The 20,039-nt window shown below is 46.7% G+C and overlaps 1 protein-coding gene across 6 annotated transcripts in view; it reads left to right on the top strand.

Annotated features, from left to right (window-relative positions):
- The window catches only part of Dip2a (disco interacting protein 2 homolog A), an 84,454-nt gene extending 65,959 nt beyond the window's left edge, over positions 1 to 18,495 (top strand). For 5 of the 6 annotated variants that reach the window (XM_048346053.1, XM_048346051.1, XM_048346054.1 and 2 more), the window contains 15 exons: positions 724 to 833; positions 944 to 1,024; positions 2,001 to 2,124; positions 3,325 to 3,446; positions 3,590 to 3,701; positions 5,239 to 5,348; positions 6,085 to 6,215; positions 6,922 to 7,090; positions 7,369 to 7,539; positions 9,277 to 9,338; positions 10,170 to 10,227; positions 12,845 to 12,919; positions 14,949 to 15,123; positions 15,831 to 15,954; positions 16,605 to 18,495. In XM_048346053.1, the coding sequence (XP_048202010.1) occupies positions 724 to 833; positions 944 to 1,024; positions 2,001 to 2,124; positions 3,325 to 3,446; positions 3,590 to 3,701; positions 5,239 to 5,348; positions 6,085 to 6,215; positions 6,922 to 7,090; positions 7,369 to 7,539; positions 9,277 to 9,338; positions 10,170 to 10,227; positions 12,845 to 12,919; positions 14,949 to 15,123; positions 15,831 to 15,954; positions 16,605 to 16,857 (1,877 nt within the window). In that variant the 3' untranslated portion in view covers positions 16,858 to 18,495. The remainder of the gene's footprint in view (positions 1 to 723; positions 834 to 943; positions 1,025 to 2,000; positions 2,125 to 3,324; positions 3,447 to 3,589; positions 3,702 to 5,238; positions 5,349 to 6,084; positions 6,216 to 6,921; positions 7,091 to 7,368; positions 7,540 to 9,276; positions 9,339 to 10,169; positions 10,228 to 12,844; positions 12,920 to 14,948; positions 15,124 to 15,830; positions 15,955 to 16,604) is intronic. The other variant, XM_048346056.1, reaches the window with a different exon arrangement.
- The last annotated feature ends 1,544 nt before the right edge of the window (positions 18,496 to 20,039 follow it).

Raw genomic sequence — 20,039 nt, 5'->3', positions numbered from 1 at the left:
GGTTACCCATTTGAAAACTAGTTTTAAAAACTGCTTTAACTGTATGTATGGTTTGTCATTTCTTTGGTTATATAAATTTTTAGCACAAGCCTATTTTTCTTTTGTTAATTATTAGTCACATCATCATTGTCATTATTATTTTTATTATTGTTATTATTTTGTGTGTGTGTGTTGGTCCTGGCACTTGAACTCAAGGCCTAATCATTGTTCCTGAGCTTTTTTGCTCAAAGCTAGTGCTCTACCACTTGAGCCATAGCTCTACTTTCTTAGAGATAAGAGGCATACAGATTGTCCTGTCCAAGCTGGCTTGAACTTCAATCCTCAGCTCTCTTCCTACTGAATAGCTAGGATTACAGGCATGAGCCACTGGTGCTCTGCTGAACACATTATTTTATAACTAAATAAAATACATTTCATCAAGATTCAGTTTTCTGATTTATACATAAAATACAGTAAACTAAAAATTATGTGAAGAATTTGGTTGAGATCCCAAGAGTTTGAGGTTTGGTCCCAAGGGTTGAGGTCCCTGATTTCTCCACTTGACATACGGTATATTAGGAGAGAGGGTCTTTGTCATTCATTCAGCCTGGACGTGAGTTTGGTTTTCTAAATGATTGTTTTTTAAGAGAAGAGTTAAATGTCTAATTCAACAAGTGTGACAGGGTAGTCACATGATAGATCTAGATTAGAGTTGACATCTTCTCACTCAGAATCCATTTCTAGAGGTTGGACCAGCCTCAATGATCGTTGGGAATCTGGTTGCTGGGAAGAGAATTGCCCAGGCCTCTGGGAGAGAGCTGGCCCACCTGGAGGACAGTGACCAGGCTCGGAAGGTAATGCGTGGCTTCTGGGAGAGACAGCCTGTCCTTGGAATCCAGGGAGAGTGGCTTTGGACCCCAGCTCCAGTAACGCTTGTGTGCTGAGTCAGCCTTCCTCTGCGCAGTTCCTCTTCCTGGCTGATGTGTTGCAGTGGCGGGCTCACACTACTCCTGACCATCCGCTGTTCCTGCTGCTGAATGCCAAGGTGAGAGCACAGTTGTGCCTAAGCCAGGTAGGGATTCCTTCCCTAATTGGTCATTCCAGGGCCCTTACCATCTTTATGTTCAGAGAATAGCATACCTTTAGGTCTCAGTCAAACATTGTGTTTCTGTCTTCTGTTTTCCTTGTGTGGCCCTGAGTTTTTGTGCAAGCCACACAATAGTCCTTCTGTTTATTTTGTATTTAGCAGGAACATTCTTATCCGCTTCATTTTAAAATAGGGATAGTACAAATATAAATATGTCCAGGTCTGTAAGCTTAAGAAAAAGTTTTGTCTGGTAAAACTTAGGTGTTTAAATTTTCTAGCTTTATTTGAAATGTAGACTTTTTATATTTGTTTTTAGCTTTGAAATGACAAATCCTGCTTATTCTCTGAGACTGCTGTCTGTGTATTTGGAAAATTTATATTACTACATACTAGCCATGTCTAGGGTATGACTTGACTCTATCATGTTGTTATTTTGAAGCAACACCCCCCCCGCCCCCAAATTAGACATTTAACTCTTCTAAAGCACAAGTGTTTTCAGAATACCAGCCACAAAAGAAGAGGCTATAATCCTCTTCTCCCATTGTGGGCAGCAATTCACAAGTCCCTGCCCAGGCTATAAGAAAATGATAGTGTAGCTTCCGATGCTGTGTACTCAGGGTCAGTTTTTTAAGTAAAAGGGGAAACTGTAATATGATATCACTAGATAACAGAACCTAGATATTTATGATATCATTTGTGATGTACTTGAAGTAATTTGTCAGAAAAGCTAAAGTTGTTTTGCACTATCAGTTCTGATTCTGTCCCGGGTAACTGGGGTGCCTGTCCCTCTGCAGTTAGTAGATACCAGCCTTACCCAGGGCTGTCATTGTGTTGTTCCTGATCACAAGAGCCAGGTATGCCGAGGCTCAGTCTTTAGACAGATGCTCTCCATCTACCTGTGTCTGCACATTGACAAAATTGATTGCCTTCCCAGGGCACAGTCACCAGCACTGCCACCTGTGTCCAGCTGCACAAGAGGGCTGAAAGGGTGGCAGCTGCTCTGATGGAGAAGGGGAGACTGGATGCTGGGGATCATGTGGCTTTGGTCTATCCCCCAGGTAAGTGTATACCTGGGACCTCTCCTGTTGCATGTGCTGCTCCATCTCAGGTACCAGCAGGAGCCCCCCCATGGCTGGACTGGACCCTGTAGCTGGTCCTCTGAGGGACTTCTATCCTGTGCTTCCTGCTCCTGGGCTGGGGTGTGCCCATCTCTCCCAGTGCTCCATTATGATTCTCCAGAACAGGATCCAGTCCTGGGGAATCTAGTGCTGCTGGCTGCCATGGTGAGTTGGACTCCTCGGTGAGCAGAGCTGAAATATCAAATAAATAGGACTACCTCTCAGGGACACGTGGCTCTTAGTACATATTATTTCTTCCACCTCAGGTTCAGGACTCCAGAGTTTTTCCAAAGTTCTTCCACAGAACCTCCTTCTTCACACCCCTAGGTTCCTGATTCTTTAGGGCAGAAATGACAAGACTGGAATGTCCCAAAGTCATGCATTTGCTGTATCCCATATTGACATTCAACATTCTCCTTGTGACCACGTTCAGCTACCTTTGTGGCTTTAAACTGTAAGCTGGAGGTTTGGCATGTGCTCACTTGCCCCCTTCTTGGATACTTGTTTTCCTCCTGCTTGGATTTAGTTCTTCCTATTACCCAACATCCATCTGTTGCTGTTCCTACCCAAACTAGTGAGACTAACTCTGGAAAACTGGTGTTAAGCATGGCATGACTTTCCTCCAAGCTTTATGGGAAATTTAAACCTTTGGCCTGGTATAGTGAGGGAGAAGCCTAGAGCCTACAGCACATTGTCCTCAGGGATCTCTGAGACTGCTGTAGAGCTCTGGAGGTACAGCTGGAGACCTCTGTGGTAGACAGCTTGTCTCAGTGGTTTTCCTCCAGTGTCTGTATGTGTACACATGTCTATCCCCTCCCAGCACTCGTTTCATGTGCCAAGGATGTCCCTAGTCTTGCATAGGTGAATACTATCTGGGACTTCTATGTAGCCTCCATCTTCTCAACTTCACTGTAGTCCCTCTGCCACATGGCTGTTCAGGAAGTGGAGGATGCCCTCCTTTCTGTCACACTGTCAGCCCAGGCTAGGTTTCGTAAATATGGGTCAGCTTAGAATCAATCATGACTATGTCACAAGGAAATTTTGTCTCTGTGGACAAGTATTCTAGGCCATCTGTACCAGGCCTGGACTTGGATGCCCATGCTGTAAGCCCTGTGCTAACCACCTGTTCTTTCTTTCCAGGGGTAGACCTCATTGCTGCATTCTATGGCTGCCTGTATTGTGGCTGTGTGCCTGTTACTGTGAGGCCTCCACACCCCCAGAACCTAGGTACCACTCTGCCCACTGTGAAGATGATTGTAGAGGTATGCTCACTCTGTCGCAGGCCAACTTCTCCTGGGTGGGAATCCATAGGCCCCTTCTTGTGCATCACCACCACTGTAGGGTGGCATGCAGGTGAAGGGCAAAGCTCATGGCTCACTTAGGCCCTCACTTTCATGTGGTACAGGTCAGCAAGTCTGTTTGCGTTCTCAGCACCCAGGCCATCACACGGCTGCTCAAGTCCAAGGAAGCAGCCACTGCTGTGGATATCAGGACCTGGCCAACCATCCTAGATACAGGTGAGTGCCTTCAACAGCTGGACCCAAGACAAACTCCTTTTCTGTCCTTCCTTCCTTCCTTCCTTCCTTCCTTCCTTCCTTCCTTCCTTCCTTCCTTCCTTCCTTCCTCTCTTCCTTCCTCTCTTCCCTTTCCCTTTCCCCTTCCCTTTCCCTTTCCCTTCCCCTCCTTCCCTCCCTTCTTCCTTTCTTTTTCTTTCTTTCTCTCTTCCCTCCCTCCCTCCCTCCCTCCCTCCTTTCTTTCTTTCTTTCTTTCTTTCTTTCTTTCTTTCTTTCTTTCTTTCTTTCTTTCTTTCTTTCTTCTTCCTTCCTTCCTTCCTTCCTTCCTTCCTTCCTCCTTCCTTCCTTCCTTCTTTCTTCCTTTCTTTCTTTCATTCTGTCTGTCTTTTTTTTGTAGGGGTTACATTGTTTCCATTCCAAAATAATTATGATAATAAATGTTTCAGATAAATATGGAAAATATTTCGGCTTAAGTGAATGGCAAGAGGGCTGCTAAATAGATTCTTGCATCTGCCTTCTGGGGCAGGTACACAGTGAGTGTCCTCAGCTTTCTGTTCTTGTATAGTAGGAGCCCTTTTCCTGGGGTGTGGACTCCACTGTCTGTTCTGGGCTCACCACAGTGCCTGTGTGCTGGGGACTGAAGCTTGCTCTTTAATGCATCCTGCATCACAGTAAATTGCACTGTTCCCACTGTGCACCCTCAGCATTCCTGCCCTCAGTGAATGCTACTGTGCCTCTGAGGTGCCTTGGTGGTTGGTCATAATAGTGAGTTTCTCAGCCTGTTGTCCCAGATGGACACCTGTAGCAGAGTTATACCTGCCAGCACTGACAGTGTGGCCAAAGTGTGCGTGCCAGCCACTGAAAAGCACGGAAGGCCGTCCTTCCCCATGGTACTCATATTCTGAGGTACACTTAAAAGTAGAGATCAGAGACTGTGTCATCTGCTTGTGCCCATGACAGACACAGAGAGCTAGAGCTGGAGCAACTGATGCGGGTTTTGGGTCAGGCTCTAAGCCAGCTACCAGCTAAAGTTCTATAATCTCAAGGGCCCTATTGGGCCCAGGACCAGCTGTAAATGTAGGCATTGGTGGTGGTGCATATTGTATAGGTTTACAGGAACTTGAAAAATACAGAGCCCAGAATCTGCATGACTACTCTGTGGTTGGAGTTCTGGGTTCATCTTGACTCTGACACAGGCTCTGTAACCCTGTCAGGTCCTCAGCCTCTGACCTTTTTCACCTGCAAACAGTGACCTCTGTGTGGTTCTCATGGCCTGGCTTCCCTTCGTGAGCCCCACTTTTCACACTCCCCCAGTATCCCAGTCTTAGAGCAGTCCTGGTGGACCTGTGCTGGCCACACTCCCTGGAGGGCAGAGCCTTCCCATGTGCACATACTACCACTTCTCCCACAACTCAACACCTGCCACAGCTCCTCTGCCCAAGTACAAACCAGGCCTCTTCTCTTGCCTGTGGAGGCTGAAGCCTTTACCTGCAGAGTGTGGCCAGGAACACAAATGTGACTAGTGTCTTCTGTTTAACAGATGACATACCAAAAAAGAAAGTAGCTAGCATTTTCCGACCACCCTCTCCAGATGTACTTGCCTACCTGGACTTCAGCGTGTCAACCACTGGGATCTTGGCAGGAGTGAAGGTAGGCCTTTGGTGAGCCCTTCCTTGCTATAGCCTCTGGACCACCCAGGGAATAGGCAAGAAAGATGTTGATATATCTTTCAGCAGATCCTTGTGATGCAGAACACAAAGCAACAATATGGTTTTTTAAAATGTGTGTTAAATGCTGATGAACCCTCAAATTAGAATACCCAAGGGTAATTATATTTTGATGTTTTATAGTAATGTCTAGATGTTCTGTTGTATGACACTAGCCCCTAGGAAGAGACAGCTTTGATGAGTCTATTTCCCTCAGAACTAAGAGGGTAAAGTAGTCTGCTGGGCTGGGAATATGGCCTGGTGGCAACAGTGCTTGCCTCCTATACATGAAGCCCTGGGTTTGGTTCCCCAGCACCACATATATAGAAAATGGCCAGAAGTGGCACTGTGGCTCAAGTGGCAGAGTGCTAACCTTGAGCAAAAAGAAGCCAGGGACAGTGCTCAGGCCCTGAGTCCAAGGTCCAGGACTGGCAAAACAAACAAACAACAACAACAAAAAAAGTAGTCTGCTGACCTGGAATCTTGTTCAGAGATCATAGTGTACTGCTTTCAGGGCATTATTCAAGTTCTATGGGGATGATAGCCAACTGCCTTGCTATGAAGAAGCTAGACTGCTGTAATGTGGAGCAGCCTGCCTCCTGCCATGTTGACTTACAGCAGATTCTGTGCTGACCTCTCTTCTTACATCACTGAGCAGTTTTTTTTTCCCACTTCCTCAGATGTCTCATGCAGCCACAAGTGCCTTGTGCCGCTCCATAAAGCTGCAGTGTGAACTGTACCCCTCTAGACAGATTGCCATCTGCCTGGACCCCTACTGTGGCCTGGGCTTTGCATTATGGTGTCTTTGCAGGTGAGAGCAGAAGCTACCACACTGTGTGGCCTGTGTCCTGTACCAGTTTGTGGTTTTTAGTTTTGCTTTTTGTTTCTTAAGAACTTAAGCTTCAGGGCTAGGAATGTACCCTAGAGGTAGAGTGCTTGCCTAGCATGCATGAAACCTTAGGTTTGATTCCTCAGCACCACATATACAGAAAAAGCCAGAAGTGGCGCTGTGGCTCAAAGGACAGTGTTCAGGCCCTGAGTTCAAGCCCTAGTACTGGAAAAAAAAACACACACACACACACAAAAAAAACTTAAGCTTCTAATTGAACATCCAGGAAGCTGAAGAGACATGTAAGTAAGATTATTTGAGGATGAGATAGATTGGAGTGTGGGTCTGAGATAGAATAAAATAATAGAATAAAAAACAGTTTGCATTAGCTACAAATGCTGTCCATGAGTAGTCATTGAGAAGAATCTACTTAATTTGTTCAATGCTATCTCGTGAGGACCTTCTTTGGAAGTAGGAGCTTGGTATTACCTGGATGTTTCTGAAGTGATTATGTGTAAAGCCAGGTTCCTTGCATGTCACTCCCAGCCTCAGCCCCACGGTACTGTCACTAGACACTGAACAAACTTGTGCTTCCCTGGCTGGAGAAGCAGTGTCCTTGAGGGAGGAAAGAGTGTTCCCAGCACCCAATGTGCTGGCTCCTTCCTAACTGCCCCCTCCACCCTCACAGTGTCTACTCAGGACACCAGTCAGTGCTGGTGCCCCCGCTGGAGCTGGAGAGTAATGTGTCCCTGTGGCTGTCAGCTGTCAGCCAGTATAAGGCCCGAGTTACCTTCTGCTCCTATTCGGTGATGGAGATGTGCACCAAGGGCCTGGGCACACAGACGGGTGCCCTCCGCGTGAGTACCTATTCCATGGAGGTCCCTTCAGTGGAGAGGAAAATGTGGGAAGGGGCACAGTGTGTAGGTGGGACACCAAGTAAGGTACCTGCTCCTGCTCACAAGTTTAAATTCCCTAGATCAAGAGAGGCTGAAGGAATAAGCAAGTTTCTGTTTCTTTGCCTTGTGCACTCAGACCTAGGGCAAACACCACATACATCCCACTTGGAAAGTCCCTAAAACTTCAGTGCTGGGGCCCTGGACTGCTTGTTGTAGACCAACTCCATGTTCCTTCACAGATGAAAGGGGTGAACCTGTCATGTGTGCGCACCTGTATGGTGGTAGCTGAGGAGCGACCCAGAATCGCACTGACACAGTCCTTTTCCAAGCTCTTCAAGGACCTGGGCCTCCCTGCTCGTGCTGTGAGCACCACTTTTGGGTGCAGGGTCAATGTAGCCATCTGTCTCCAGGTAAGGTGGTTCTGCCTGGGATCTCCAGGATCTGCTGCAGGTGCAGTCAGAGACTGATAGGTTCCCAGGCTGGCGTTAATATGCAGTTCTCTGCCTATCTGGGTCTTGAGCAAATAAGAAAGCGTAGCACAGAGGCAGAGGCATCTCTTCTCCATCACAGAATGGGGTCCCTTTTTGGGTTTCCAAAGTATCTGCTGAGAATAGGTCTGTCTTCATGATGGTCGCTTTTGCAGGGAAGGCCTCTGTTTAGAGACTGTGTGTCTCATGGCATCACCAGCCTGTCCTCCTGCAATGTTTTTTGCTCATGTGCTCACAAAAAGTCTCTGGACCACCCTGAGCCTCAGGCCTTTGGGAGTGAGGAACTTGGCTGGTTCTCAGCTTTGATGTTCCTTTCTGGGCTGGCTGGTGGCTCTGAGTTAAGACCTGGACCTGCTCTTTTGCTCCTTTGCTGGATATGGGAAGGCATCTAACTTGTGTGTTACTGTGTGGGTGCCAAGCATGATGCCAGAGCTCCTCATGGAATACCCATATTTGCTCTTCAAGATACTGTGATGTGTTTTGCTTTCTTTTACGTGTTTCTCATGTGGCCTGTGGCCTTCTGTTTGTGTTTCCTGTGCTGTCTCCTCCCTGTCTCCCTCTGCTGGCCGCCTTGGCCTCTGTCAGCCCAACAGGCTGGGAAAGCTGGCTGAGCAGGTATGACCTTGACCTCACCCTCCACCTTGTTGGTGCCTCTGTTCCACCACCCCCCTGCTTCCCCATGAGTTCATGTGACCTTTTTTGTGAATTCCAGATTAGTACCTCTTTCCTTTGTTAATTTACTTGGCACAGTAGACACTTCTTGACATATTACAAAAGCTTCTTTGTAACCAAATTTAAAAGTAAAATTAGCTGAGCACCAGTGACTTGTGTCTATAATCCTAGCTACTCAGAAGACTGAGGCCTGGGGATTGTGGTTCAGAGCCAGCCCAAGCAGGAAAGTCTGTGAAACTCTTGCCTCCAGTTAACCACTAAAGAGCCAGAAGTGGAATTGTGGCTCAAGTGGAAGAGTACTAGCCTTGGGGGGCGGGAGGGAGGAAGCATTAGGGACAGTGCCCAGATCCTGAGTTCAAGCTCCAGACCAGCACCCCCCCCAAAAAAAAAACCAAAAGGAAAACTGCATACATATGCTCAGTGCAGAGATTATTCCAGGGCAGATGTAGATGAGATGTCTGAGATCTTCAAGGGGTAATGTTGATCAAAATGCTCACTTAATCAGTGTTCCTTATCAATAAAATGACACATGCTGCCCTTATTCAGGACCAATGTCAAATACAATATCTGGAAGTCAGGATGAGAGTCCATTCTGTCTCATCTCGGTGAGCCTCCCCTGTGCTAAGTCTCTAACGGAACTGGTCAGGGCCTGATGGAAATCCCCTCAACTGCAATGATGCTTCCATCATGTCAATAGACCAGTGGGGACAAAACACTGGCAGACCTAACATGAAAAGTCTGGTTTGATGTTTCCATTCAGTATTACTGAATGTGTCACTCAGTATTATCAGGCCATATAGATACATGGCTGGATGTCACACCTGCTCTGGGACCCTAAGCCCTGAATAATCTGGCTACAAGGAGAAAAGCTGCCTTCTTTGGCACTCCTTACCCACCCCTGCCTAGGAGGTGCTGCCACATTGCTGAGCCTCTGACACAGAGGCTATGAGGGTCCTGAAGGAAGTTCCTCTGCTGTTCTCTTTGCAGGGCACAGCTGGCCCAGACCCCACAACTGTCTATGTGGACATGCGGGCCCTACGCCATGACAGGTAATGTCCCTCTCCCTGAGTTCCTCATTGGAGCAGAGTACCAAAGGCTGTGTTTGCACCAAATGTACCTCTAGGCCCAGTGCACTAGTGGACAGTTGACTGAGTTGGCACCCCAGAGCCCCAGGCATCAATAGATAATCTGGCTGAGATGGGGCCATGTGTACTGAGACAAGAATAGTGCTGTGGGCTCACTCAGACATGTCCTGTTGAGAGATGGACTTCTGTTTCTGCCTCCCATGTCCTCAGAGCTGCCTTGCATGCTCCTTTGTACTTAATTCACGCAGAACGTCAGGCAGTAAGAATGACCAAACATTGGATATTTGCCTTTTATGGAATGGGCAGAAAACAGAAAAACCAGCTAATGACAAGAACTTTCTGGACTGATGTTGTTTAGCATCTGACTTAGTTTTCACAGCAGGAAATATGTTCTGGGCCCGGGTATGTCTTGCTGGCCTTTCATATGTGTATTCAGTGTCTTTCCTTGATGTAAAGTTTGAATCCTATTTCTTGATCCTCAAATGTAGCTATGCTACAGCTTGGTGCAAACAGTACAACTCACTGGTTACCAGGCACTGGATAGGTCCCCTGAGAAACCCCACAGCACAGCTCCCACTGTGATCACAGTGTAGATGGGAAGTAGACCTTGGGTCTATACTTCAAGGCCTTCAGAGGCATCAGTATCTCCATGGTACAAAGGCTGCTGCCCAAGATGTTTTATGGCAACAAATTACCCTAGAGTATCTCATCACCTTCTGATTTGCTTTTTTTTTCATGGAAATTACTTTATGTATAAGTGGATTGTATTCTGAAATCTTTTCCTTGCAATTTCAGGGTTCGTTTGGTAGAACGGGGTTCTCCGCATAGTCTGCCATTGATGGAGTCTGGAAAGGTAGTGAGCATTGGATCTGGTGCCTCAAGCTTTTCAGCCCTGTCTCCAACACCACTTGGTGGGCAGTTCTGGCTATAAGTTCCTGGTGGACATGTTGGTCTCTGGCAGATGGCGAGGCTGCTGTAGTTTACTCCTCACTGCAGGCACCCAGAGTGAAACCAGGCTAAGTTGGGAACACATGGATCTCAGGCCAATAGAGAGAAAGCTCAGGGGCAGGAGCAGAGGAGCTGCCACTGCGCCCAGGGGTTGGTTGGGAGGGTGTGGGGATACCAGCCTCTAGCTGGCCTGCATCAGCACCAAGCAGTCAGTTGAAGGCACAGAACCCCCCACAGTCAGAGTTAGTTCTAGTGAAGGGAGAGACTCAATCTAGTTGTTAGACACCTGCAGGTGGTAGTGGAGGAGAAAGCTTGAGGAGTGATGGTCCAGCCCTCCCTTTAACTTCCAGTCACAGAGGTGGTACCAGCCCTGGACTGTGGATGGGACAACTCATGCCCTAGGTCAAGATGGCAGCAGTGAGACAGCTTGAGGATGCCTAGGTTAAAATTGAGCTGCTAAGCCAGGCACTGGTGACTCACCTGTAGTCCTAACTACTCAGGAAGGTAAGATCTTAGGATCACAGTTTGAAGCCAGCTCACGTAGGAAAGCCTACGAGACTTATTTCTAACCACCAAAAAGCCAGAGGTGGAACTGTAGCTCAAGTGGTAGAGTGCTAGCCTTGAGAGAAAAAAAAAATCAGAGACATTGCCCAGGCCCTGAATTCAAGCCCAAGAGGACAGGCACAAAACAAAAAACCCTGAGCTGCTAAAAGGGATCAGCAAATGCAGGCTCAGGAGATCAGGCATCCTTGGAACCAGAAAAGGTCCAAAAGGGCAACTAGGAAGATTGAGAATGAGAGGATATGGAGGGGGCAGGCAGCATGTCCCAGTGTGGCTGGGGGCCCATGGATGCAGATCCTTCTGGGCCCTGTGGCAGTGCCAAGGCCCAGGTGGGAACTACTGGGAGGCCAGTATGGCTAGAGCTGAGGGAGGAAGATGAGCATAGGAAGGGGCAGTTTCACTAAGCTCACTTTCCCTGTCCCCTTCTCAGAGTCTCTTTGAGAATCAGGCCAGCTGAGAGCCAGATCAGATGTGGTCCATTGGTGTGAAGAGCTGAGACTGCTGGCCCCCTTCTAAGCTGGAGTTCATGCTCTATAGTTCAGTCCTTTTTGTCAACTTAGCATGTTTTTCCTGTGTCACTACTCTCAGAGTCCCCTCACTACCTGCTCCCAAGCTCCTATTTAACCTTTTTACCCCTCTTGGTTGTTTCTTTTCTTTTCCCTCCCTCTCTTATGTTGCAGATGGATTTGTGTTCAAGATTTGATTTCAGGGTTTAGATGAGCTACAAGGAGAGAGGGTAGGAATTTCAATTGTATTCTGGGAGACAGGAAAATGATAGCATCATAGAGCAAAGCAGGGCCTGGGGCCCACCGCAGTCACACCCCTTCTTGTGGTCCCCGGCCCCTCTCCCATCTGCCTGAGGTCCACACTGTCATTGCTCTGTTTAATATTTGTGAAACTGAAGATACAGTACATGGCCAAGATGGTGCAGCAGGTGATCTGTCTTGAGCCCAAGGAATCACTGGGTCTGGACATGATAGGATGCACAGTGAGTGACACAGCCTTCACCCAGTCTGCATCCATCAATATACAGTCACAAGTTTAGAACTTCTCCATAGGCAGGGTTCTGAGGAAAAAGGAGGCTCAACCCAGTTGACAGACTTGACCTCCCACAAGGCTGGCTGCCTACAGGTTGTGGCAGAGGGTCTTCTGCCTTAGTAGGAACCCAGGGTCAGCAGGATATTAACTGAACACTCTCCTTCGCTCCCAACAAAGAAAGACAGGCCACATTCCCAAGAACTGTGGCCATTTTGTTCAGATTCACAACTACTTTTCTTTTCCCTCCCTCCCTGTTTTTTTGCTGGTCCTGGGGCTTGAACTGAGGGCCTGGAATCTGTCCCTGAGCCTCTGTGCTCAAGGCTAGCACTCTACCACTTGAGCCATAGTGCTACTTCCAGCTTTTTCTGAGTAGTTTATTGGAGATAAGAGTCTCACAACTTTCCTGCCCCGGCTGGCTTTAAACTATGATCATCACATCTCAGCCTCCTGAGTAGCTAGGATTATAGGTGTGAGTCACCAGTGCCTGCCTACAACTTATTTCTGGTAATATCTCTTTCTTTTAAAATTCAAAGTCAAATTTGGAGTAGCTTCTTAATTTTCTGACCTGCCATGAGCACATCAATCTTGTAGACCAGCTTCCAAGGGAAGCTTTTGTTTCCAGTTCACCTGCATCAGGAATCTTTTGGATTTTTTTCTCCCCTTGAGGACCTTTAACAGTGCTCTTTTTTTTTTTGTCGGCCCTGGGGCTTGAACTCTGGGCCTGGGTGCTGTTCCTGAGTTCTTCAGCTCAAGGCTAGCGCTCTACCACTTGAGTCACAGCGCCCCTCTGGTTTTCTAGTGGTTAACTGGAGATAAGAGTCTCACAGAATTTCCTGCCCAGGCTGGCTTTGAACCATGATCCTCAGATCTCAGCCTCCTGAGTAGGATTACAGGTGCCCAGCTAACAGTGCTCTTTATTCTAGATCCTCCCTGGGGTAAAGGTCATCATCGCACACACTGAGACCAAAGGGCCCCTTGGAGACTCACACTTGGGTGAGGTGAGTGCTAGCTAAGGCTCCCTGGCTTTGCTCTTCTTCCTTACTGCTCCAGACCATAGAATTGTAAACCCTTGTGGTCACATATTTTTGGGATTCCAGAAACTGGCCCTTTACCCAATCACTAGTGCTCCTAGACCCATATTCTGTGAAGGTTTCAAGGTGTTGTAGGTCATGCTACCTCTCCCTGTAGTCACATGCCAGCAGAGGGAGACTTGAGAGGTCAGAGTAGGCTAGAGTTGCTGCAAGGAACAAGGAACAGCAAAAGAAGATCTGTCTGGGCAGACCCTGTTGGTGTCCACAGAATGTGCTTCTTGACCCAGCAGGACCAGTAAGGGATACAGGGATCAAAGCTACACAGGGCCTATGTCAAAGGCTCAGGGCCCTTGTCCTGAGACCATACAGCAGATAGCTTTGGCACGTAGAACTGGATAGGTAGGGCCCCTCACTCACAGGCTGATAACAGGTAAGACCCCTGAGCACTTGCAGGAAGTACATGGATAGTCCTTCACTTGCAGACAGTGGACAGGTGGAGCCCCTATTAGTCAGTGGAATAGCAGTGCCCCTTACTCATTGTTCACACAGACCACATCCTGCATGTCCAGGTTAATCCATTACAGAAGTGTTAGACCCCTGTCCTAGTACCCCACACCTGATGAATGTACACTCAAATGGTTGTCCTCCCCTCAGCTGGGCACAGACACTGTTTGGTTTCTGCTGTGAGGCCAGCCTGGGGACTTGCAGTGAGTGGTGCCTGGGGTGATCTGTGATTGACAGACCCTCTGAGCTGACTCCACCCGACAGGTTAGAGTGTGAAGCTGTGGTTCCTTTGATGGTATCGGCGTCCTATAAGACATTGTCCTGGGCCCCAGTCCTGAGTGTGGATGGCATGAAACCCACTTCATTCCATCCCAGTTCCTGACTAGCAGAGCCCAAGTCTAGAAGAGGAATGGGAATCCCTCAGGGGTAAAGGTCTGAGCAGATGGGAGCTTATCCCTCATGGCAGCTGCCTCTTCTCTTCTGGTTGCTGCTATGTGGTGTTGTCTGTGTTGAGGAGCTGCCTGGGTCTGCATGGGCCCCATGTTTAATAGCCCTGTGCCTCTGGGACTGTATCTGTGCATGCCTCTAGCCTTTGGTTTGTGCATGGATACACACAAACGCGTGAGCCACCCACCTGAATGTACATGACTGTGTGCATGGGCTGGTGTGGACATGGGTGCTCCGTTTGTTTTGTCAGGTCACTGTCCTATTTTAGGATGAATCAGCAGCTGGGTTCTCTACTCTGAGTGATTCTCACTCCTTTAACCTGTCCCTGCTGTGAATGTTAGACCAACCCAGCTCTCTCTTCCTGTCAGCATAGTCTGAGATATGGCATGTGAAGATCTTCTGTACCCCTGCTCCAAGGACAATGACCTAGCAGTGTCACCACCAGAGCAAGTACAGAGGACGGTGACCTAGCAGTGTCACCACCAAAGCAATACAGAGCAGTGACCTAACTGTCACCATTGGATGAGTACAGAGGACGGTGACCTAGCAGTGTCACTGACAGGACAGGTACAGAGGATGGTGACCTAGCGTGACTGCCAGGGCAAAGAAAGAAGACATTCATCTGTGGGAGAGAAATTATGTTTGTTCTCTGTCCCTTTAATCGGGACTTCTTTCATAAAAAGACATAAAAGGGGGCTGGGGATATGGCCTAGTGGCAAGAGCGCTTGCCTCTTATACATGAAGCCCTGGGTTCGATTCCTCAGCACCACATATACAGAAAATGGCCAGAAGTGGCGCTGTGGCTCAAGTGGCAGAGTGCTAGCCTTGAGCACAAAGAAGCCAGGGACAGTGCTCAGGTCCTGAGTCCAAGGCCCAGGACTAGCAAAAAAAAAAAAAAAAAAAAAAAAAAAGACATAAAAGATGATGGCATCTCCCTCTTTGTTCAGTATTTTCTTGAGATTCTCCTCAGTCAGTGGATATCTCAGGATACAACTTGTACCCAGTGTGTGGCCTGCCCACATTCTTTTCCTCTGGACCCCACTAGATCTGGGTGAGTAGCCCACACAACGCCACTGGGTACTACACAGTCTACGGAGAGGAGGCCCTTCATGCTGACCACTTCAGCGCCCGGCTGAGCTTTGGAGACACTCAGACCATCTGGGCAAGGACAGGCTACCTTGGCTTCCTGCGCAGGACCGAGCTTACTGATGCCAGTGGAGGTGAGGGTGCCAGGGCAAAGGGTTGTTTAGACAGTAGGGACACAACTGGGCGTCCTGAGCCAGGAGCATTCAGTTACTTGCTGAAGCCCTTCCTTGCTCTAAATTGCGTGGCTCTGTGTTCAGTAAAGAACATGGTCTCATTCTGAAGAGTACTTTCCTCTTAGTGTTACTGCTTTTCTCTCTGTGGTCATCCCTTACTGTCTGAGACCATTGGCCACTGCAGAAGATATGCTCAAGGTAGGCAGTGGTTGCTCTTGATGATAAAGCTTTTAAGCTCTTCCTCAGATCCTGGGCCCTTCCCTGCAGTTGCATTTTGGCCAGCACAATGGTACTGTACACATTCTCCAGACAAGGGTGGGGCCCTCCCCTCTGATACATTCAGGTTGTGGCCAGAGTACAAAGGACTGGCCAGCCAGTTCAAGGCAGAGCTTCTGGTAGCCTGTAGTTGTTACTCTGTTTCCATAGGTAAAGATTGTTTCAAAAATATATATTCACATTGCTATAACTTTGCTGAGGTCATTCCCCGCGCTAGAGGTGAGACTGAGCCTCCCATCTCCATTAGCCCTCTTTGCATAGGCATGCATTTCAAAGGATGCTGGCATTAGGACTTCCCTTTGCCAGAGAGCATCTGGTGGAGCACACACAGAAAAGTGTGCAGACTCACTGTGCACCTGCTCTGAGCATGTGCATGCGTGTACTGTCCACAGAGCGACACGATGCACTGTATGTTGTTGGTTCTCTGGATGAAACACTCGAGCTGAGAGGGATGCGATACCACCCCATTGACATCGAGACCTCTGTGATCCGAGCACATAGGAGCATCGCAGAATGGTAAGAGCCCCACACTACCCACTGGGCCCCCGGGCATAAGCACTGCATGTTAGGGTTAAGCCAGGCACTGTTAGGCCATGAGGACAGGCTCTCACACTCTCTGTGGGTCCTGGCAGAGCCTGATTACTGTTTCTAGATGATGCCAGAATGTATTGGTGGCCACCAACCCTTCTGAAAGGACTTGGGTTGTCTATGGGTTCTTCTGAACATGTTTTCTGAAACACAGAACCAGAAATCCATACCTCATTGCCTTCTCTCACTGGGGTTTTGGTTGTCTTTTGCTTTTCCTGATGAGTCTTAAACCAAGAGACAATCCCACATATACAGGCAAAAATCGAAGATGTCCACCATTTTTATCCTGAAGAGTTTCTACTGTAAATATAATTGTCTTGATTTAAGATGGTTGTGACTCACATTTTCTTTGCGTTGTAGGGAGCTTTACATTGGGGTAGGTACAGTTTTTACTATCAAGTAATATTCTTGATTCTTATTAGGAACTTGAATTAGAATAGATATAAAGGGATTAAACAATGTACTAGTGAATGTAAGCCAACATCCTCACTCTTCCTGTGACACCCTTTCCCAAGCCTCCACTGGCCCCAGTCTTGTGCAGCTGTCTGACTATCTCTTCACCCCCACCCCCACCCCAGTGCCGTGTTCACCTGGACCAACCTGCTTGTGGTGGTGGTGGAGCTGGAGGGGCTGGAACAGGATGCCTTGGACCTGGTGGCGCTGGTGACGAATGTGGTGCTGGAGGAACACTACCTGGTAGTGGGTGTCGTGGTCATTGTAGACCCTGGTGTCATCCCTATCAACTCTCGGGGCGAGAAGCAACGCATGCACCTGCGGGATGGCTTCCTAGCTGACCAGCTGGACCCCATCTATGTGGCCTACAATATGTGAATGCAACTGGACAGACCTGAGCCTGGGCACCAGGGAAGGAGGTGCTGCACCAATCCCCACCCCGGGAGAAGGGGCCCATGCCTCCTCAGCACTGCGTTTACCAACCGCAACAGTACCCAACTCCAACTCTCACTTTAGAAAGTACTTCCTTACAGAAGTATTTTAGATCAGCCAAGTACATTTTAAAAAATCCCTGGAAGCCAGAAAAAATGGGATGACTGGGAAGGAGAGCAAAGGCCTGGCATGGCACTATAAGGAGTCACTGCTTACTGTAGCCATTCTCTGCTGTACTGCAAGCTTGCACTTTTTTAGGCTAAAGTTATAATATCTAATTTTTGAAGTTCAATGGGGCATCCCTATTTGAAATGACAGGGTCATACGTAGGATCTATGCTGGAGAGAACTGCAAGGCCACAGCCCACACAGCTGCCTCACTTCTGATGTACAACCAGCAAGTGTGATGGAAAGAGGGCTGCCTCACTCTCAGTCCTTCTTCTTTGCCAGTTTCATTATTGAAACAGGTGTCTCAGTTGTTTGCATATGTTGTCACTCATACTCGTAAGTGCCATTTTGGACTGCCAAGTTATTAGATTGTTTCAGAAAGAAACCAGCATTTGGTTTAAAACCACTCCTGTTTATAACTCAAAGCTATTTAGTTAAACTGCTAATTTTCATAATGTCACATGTTAATTCTTCTCATGGACATGTACTGAATTATTACTTTCATTTCAGGTGAGCAGATCTGAAAGCTGGAGTGGCAATCTAAGGCCTGCAGCCTGTGTGCAGTCTGTGCCTCCTGCACCAGTGGACTGCACTGGGGTGGCCCCAGCCTCATTGGCCTTTGCACTTTGAGTTGTATGCCTATAAAATATGGCCAAAACATTTTCACTTACTTTATTCAAATATAGGTTAATCTGAGTGATATAGTATTATGCTGAACCTGAATCAAAGAAGAGAATATAAAATCCTTTAAATACATCTAAGGATTTGAAGTCTAGCATGAATCTAAGAGATTATTTTTATATAGCTAATTAAAGAATGTGTTATGAAGTTTTGGGGTTTGGGGGAGATAGAAGGTAAAGAAGTGTATGAATCATGCATGTTTCCCAGAAATAGCCAGTTGGTTTTGAAAATTGGCCTGAATCAGTGCCTAATAACCTGCTATCAGTTCTTCACAGTGAGTCCAGCTGCCTGGGCCAACTCCTTTTTTCCTGTCTGTCGTCTGGCTCAGGTAGCACTGTGCGTAGTAGTGCTGTTTGCCCATGGTGTTGAACTGTGGTTTAGTGTGTGCAGCATTCTGGAAGTCTAATGATCCTATTGTAATTATGTACAGACACTTGTGTAACTTATTATTTGGCATCCAGAGGTTTCAGCAGTGGATTAATAGATGTTCTTTACAATTGAATGATTGAGAAGGGAACAAAACTACCTAACCCATTCTCAATGTTGTAGTTTTATAGCAAACAAAAATTGGGAGCTTTTTGTAGTAAAAGGCCAATGGCAGTAAGACAAGGTATCTGCTAAGTTAAGACTTAAGAAGTATATTAAAATGTTTTAAGACTACTCTCTCTGGGAATTCTGTATATCACACTAGTTTTTTTATATTGGTATGTTAATAAAAGCTATTAAATTGTTTGTAGTTCTGCATCTTGAGATGTGTAAAAAGCCTTTAAAATTACCTCAAGTAAGGAGCATTTTATTATATATTTCTTTCAGAATCTAAAAGCAGTTAGGTTTATTTTTATTGAAAAAAAATTAGAAATTACATTAAAGTGTGAGGAAGACAAATTTAAACTTCTACAACCCTACCTCTGAGTAATACTAGCAGGTTTAGTATTAACATAAGTCTCAGAGATTTGTCCTTTAAAAACATTTTTTACAAAATTAAAATCATATACTTTATAATCTGGTTTTACACTTAATTAATTTCAGACTTTAATTCTTTTTTTAATTTAATTTATTAATTGAACACAAATTTTTTTGACAAGGTGTTGTGCAAAAAGGGTACAGTTACATAGTAGGGCAGTGTGTACATTTCTTGTGATATCTTACGCCCTGTTTTTCTTTCCCTTCTCTAGGTCAGGTAGACATATATACAATATACAATGTATCAAGAACATATACAGTAGCCACGTGGCCAGGCCCAAGAAAATTCACCTAGGACTTTAAATGTAATGCCGATATTAGACAATATGTCGACAGTAGTCTTATATGAACGTACATACATAGCTTTTGAGCTATTGTATTCCACTGAGAGGTCAATTTTTGATCTTTATATGTTGAGTAGTTGTTTGGTTTTAGTTACATACTGTTGGGTCGCTCCCCCAGTCCTGTGGGAAATACTATTTGACAAGCAGTTTTTGGTTTCACAGACCTGGTCTCTACTGTCTCTCGGTCTCCCTTTCTTTTTTTTTTTTTTGCCAGTTCTTGGGCTTGGACTCAGGGCCTGAGCACTGTCCCTGACTTTTTTTTTTGCTCAAGGCTAGCACTCTGCCACTTGAGCCACAGCGCCACTTCTGGCCGTTTTCCATATATGTGGTACTGGGGAATTGAACCCAGGGATTCATGTATATGAGGCAGGCTCTCTTGCCACTAGGCCATATTCCCAGCCCCTCTGTCTCCCTTTCTTAACAGTCATATATCAGGGAGATCATGCCCCTTTGTTTTCTGTGTTCTAGGCTTGTCTCGCTCAACATTATTTGTTCAAGTTCTGACCATTTCCCTGCGAATAACAATATTTCACCATTCTTAATCGCTATGTAGTATTCCATTGTGTATAGGTACCATATTTTTTGGATCCATTCGTCTGTGGAGGGGCATCTGGGTTGTTTCCATATTTTGGCTGTTGTGAATTGTGCCGTGATAAACATGGAAGTACAAATGTCTTTTTGATATCTTGGGACTTGCTGTTTAGGATAGATGCCTAGGAGTGGTATGGCTGGGTCACAGGGTAGGTCTATATTGAGCTTTTTGAGAAACCTCCATACTGTTCTCCAAAGTGGTTGTACTAATTTGCACTCCCACCAACAATGGAGAAGGGTTCCTCTTTCCCCGCACCCCCTCCAGCATTTGTTGTTGCCTGAGTTCAGAGTATAGGCCATTCTAACTGAGGTGAGGTGGTATCTCAGGGTTGTTTTTATTTGCATTTCCTTTACTGCCAGTGATGTTGAACATTTCCTCATA

Source organism: Perognathus longimembris, chromosome 5 (genome assembly GCF_023159225.1).
Source record: "Perognathus longimembris pacificus isolate PPM17 chromosome 5, ASM2315922v1, whole genome shotgun sequence".
NCBI lineage: Eukaryota > Metazoa > Chordata > Mammalia > Rodentia > Heteromyidae > Perognathus > Perognathus longimembris.
This window is presented reverse-complemented; position numbering and strand designations above follow the sequence as displayed.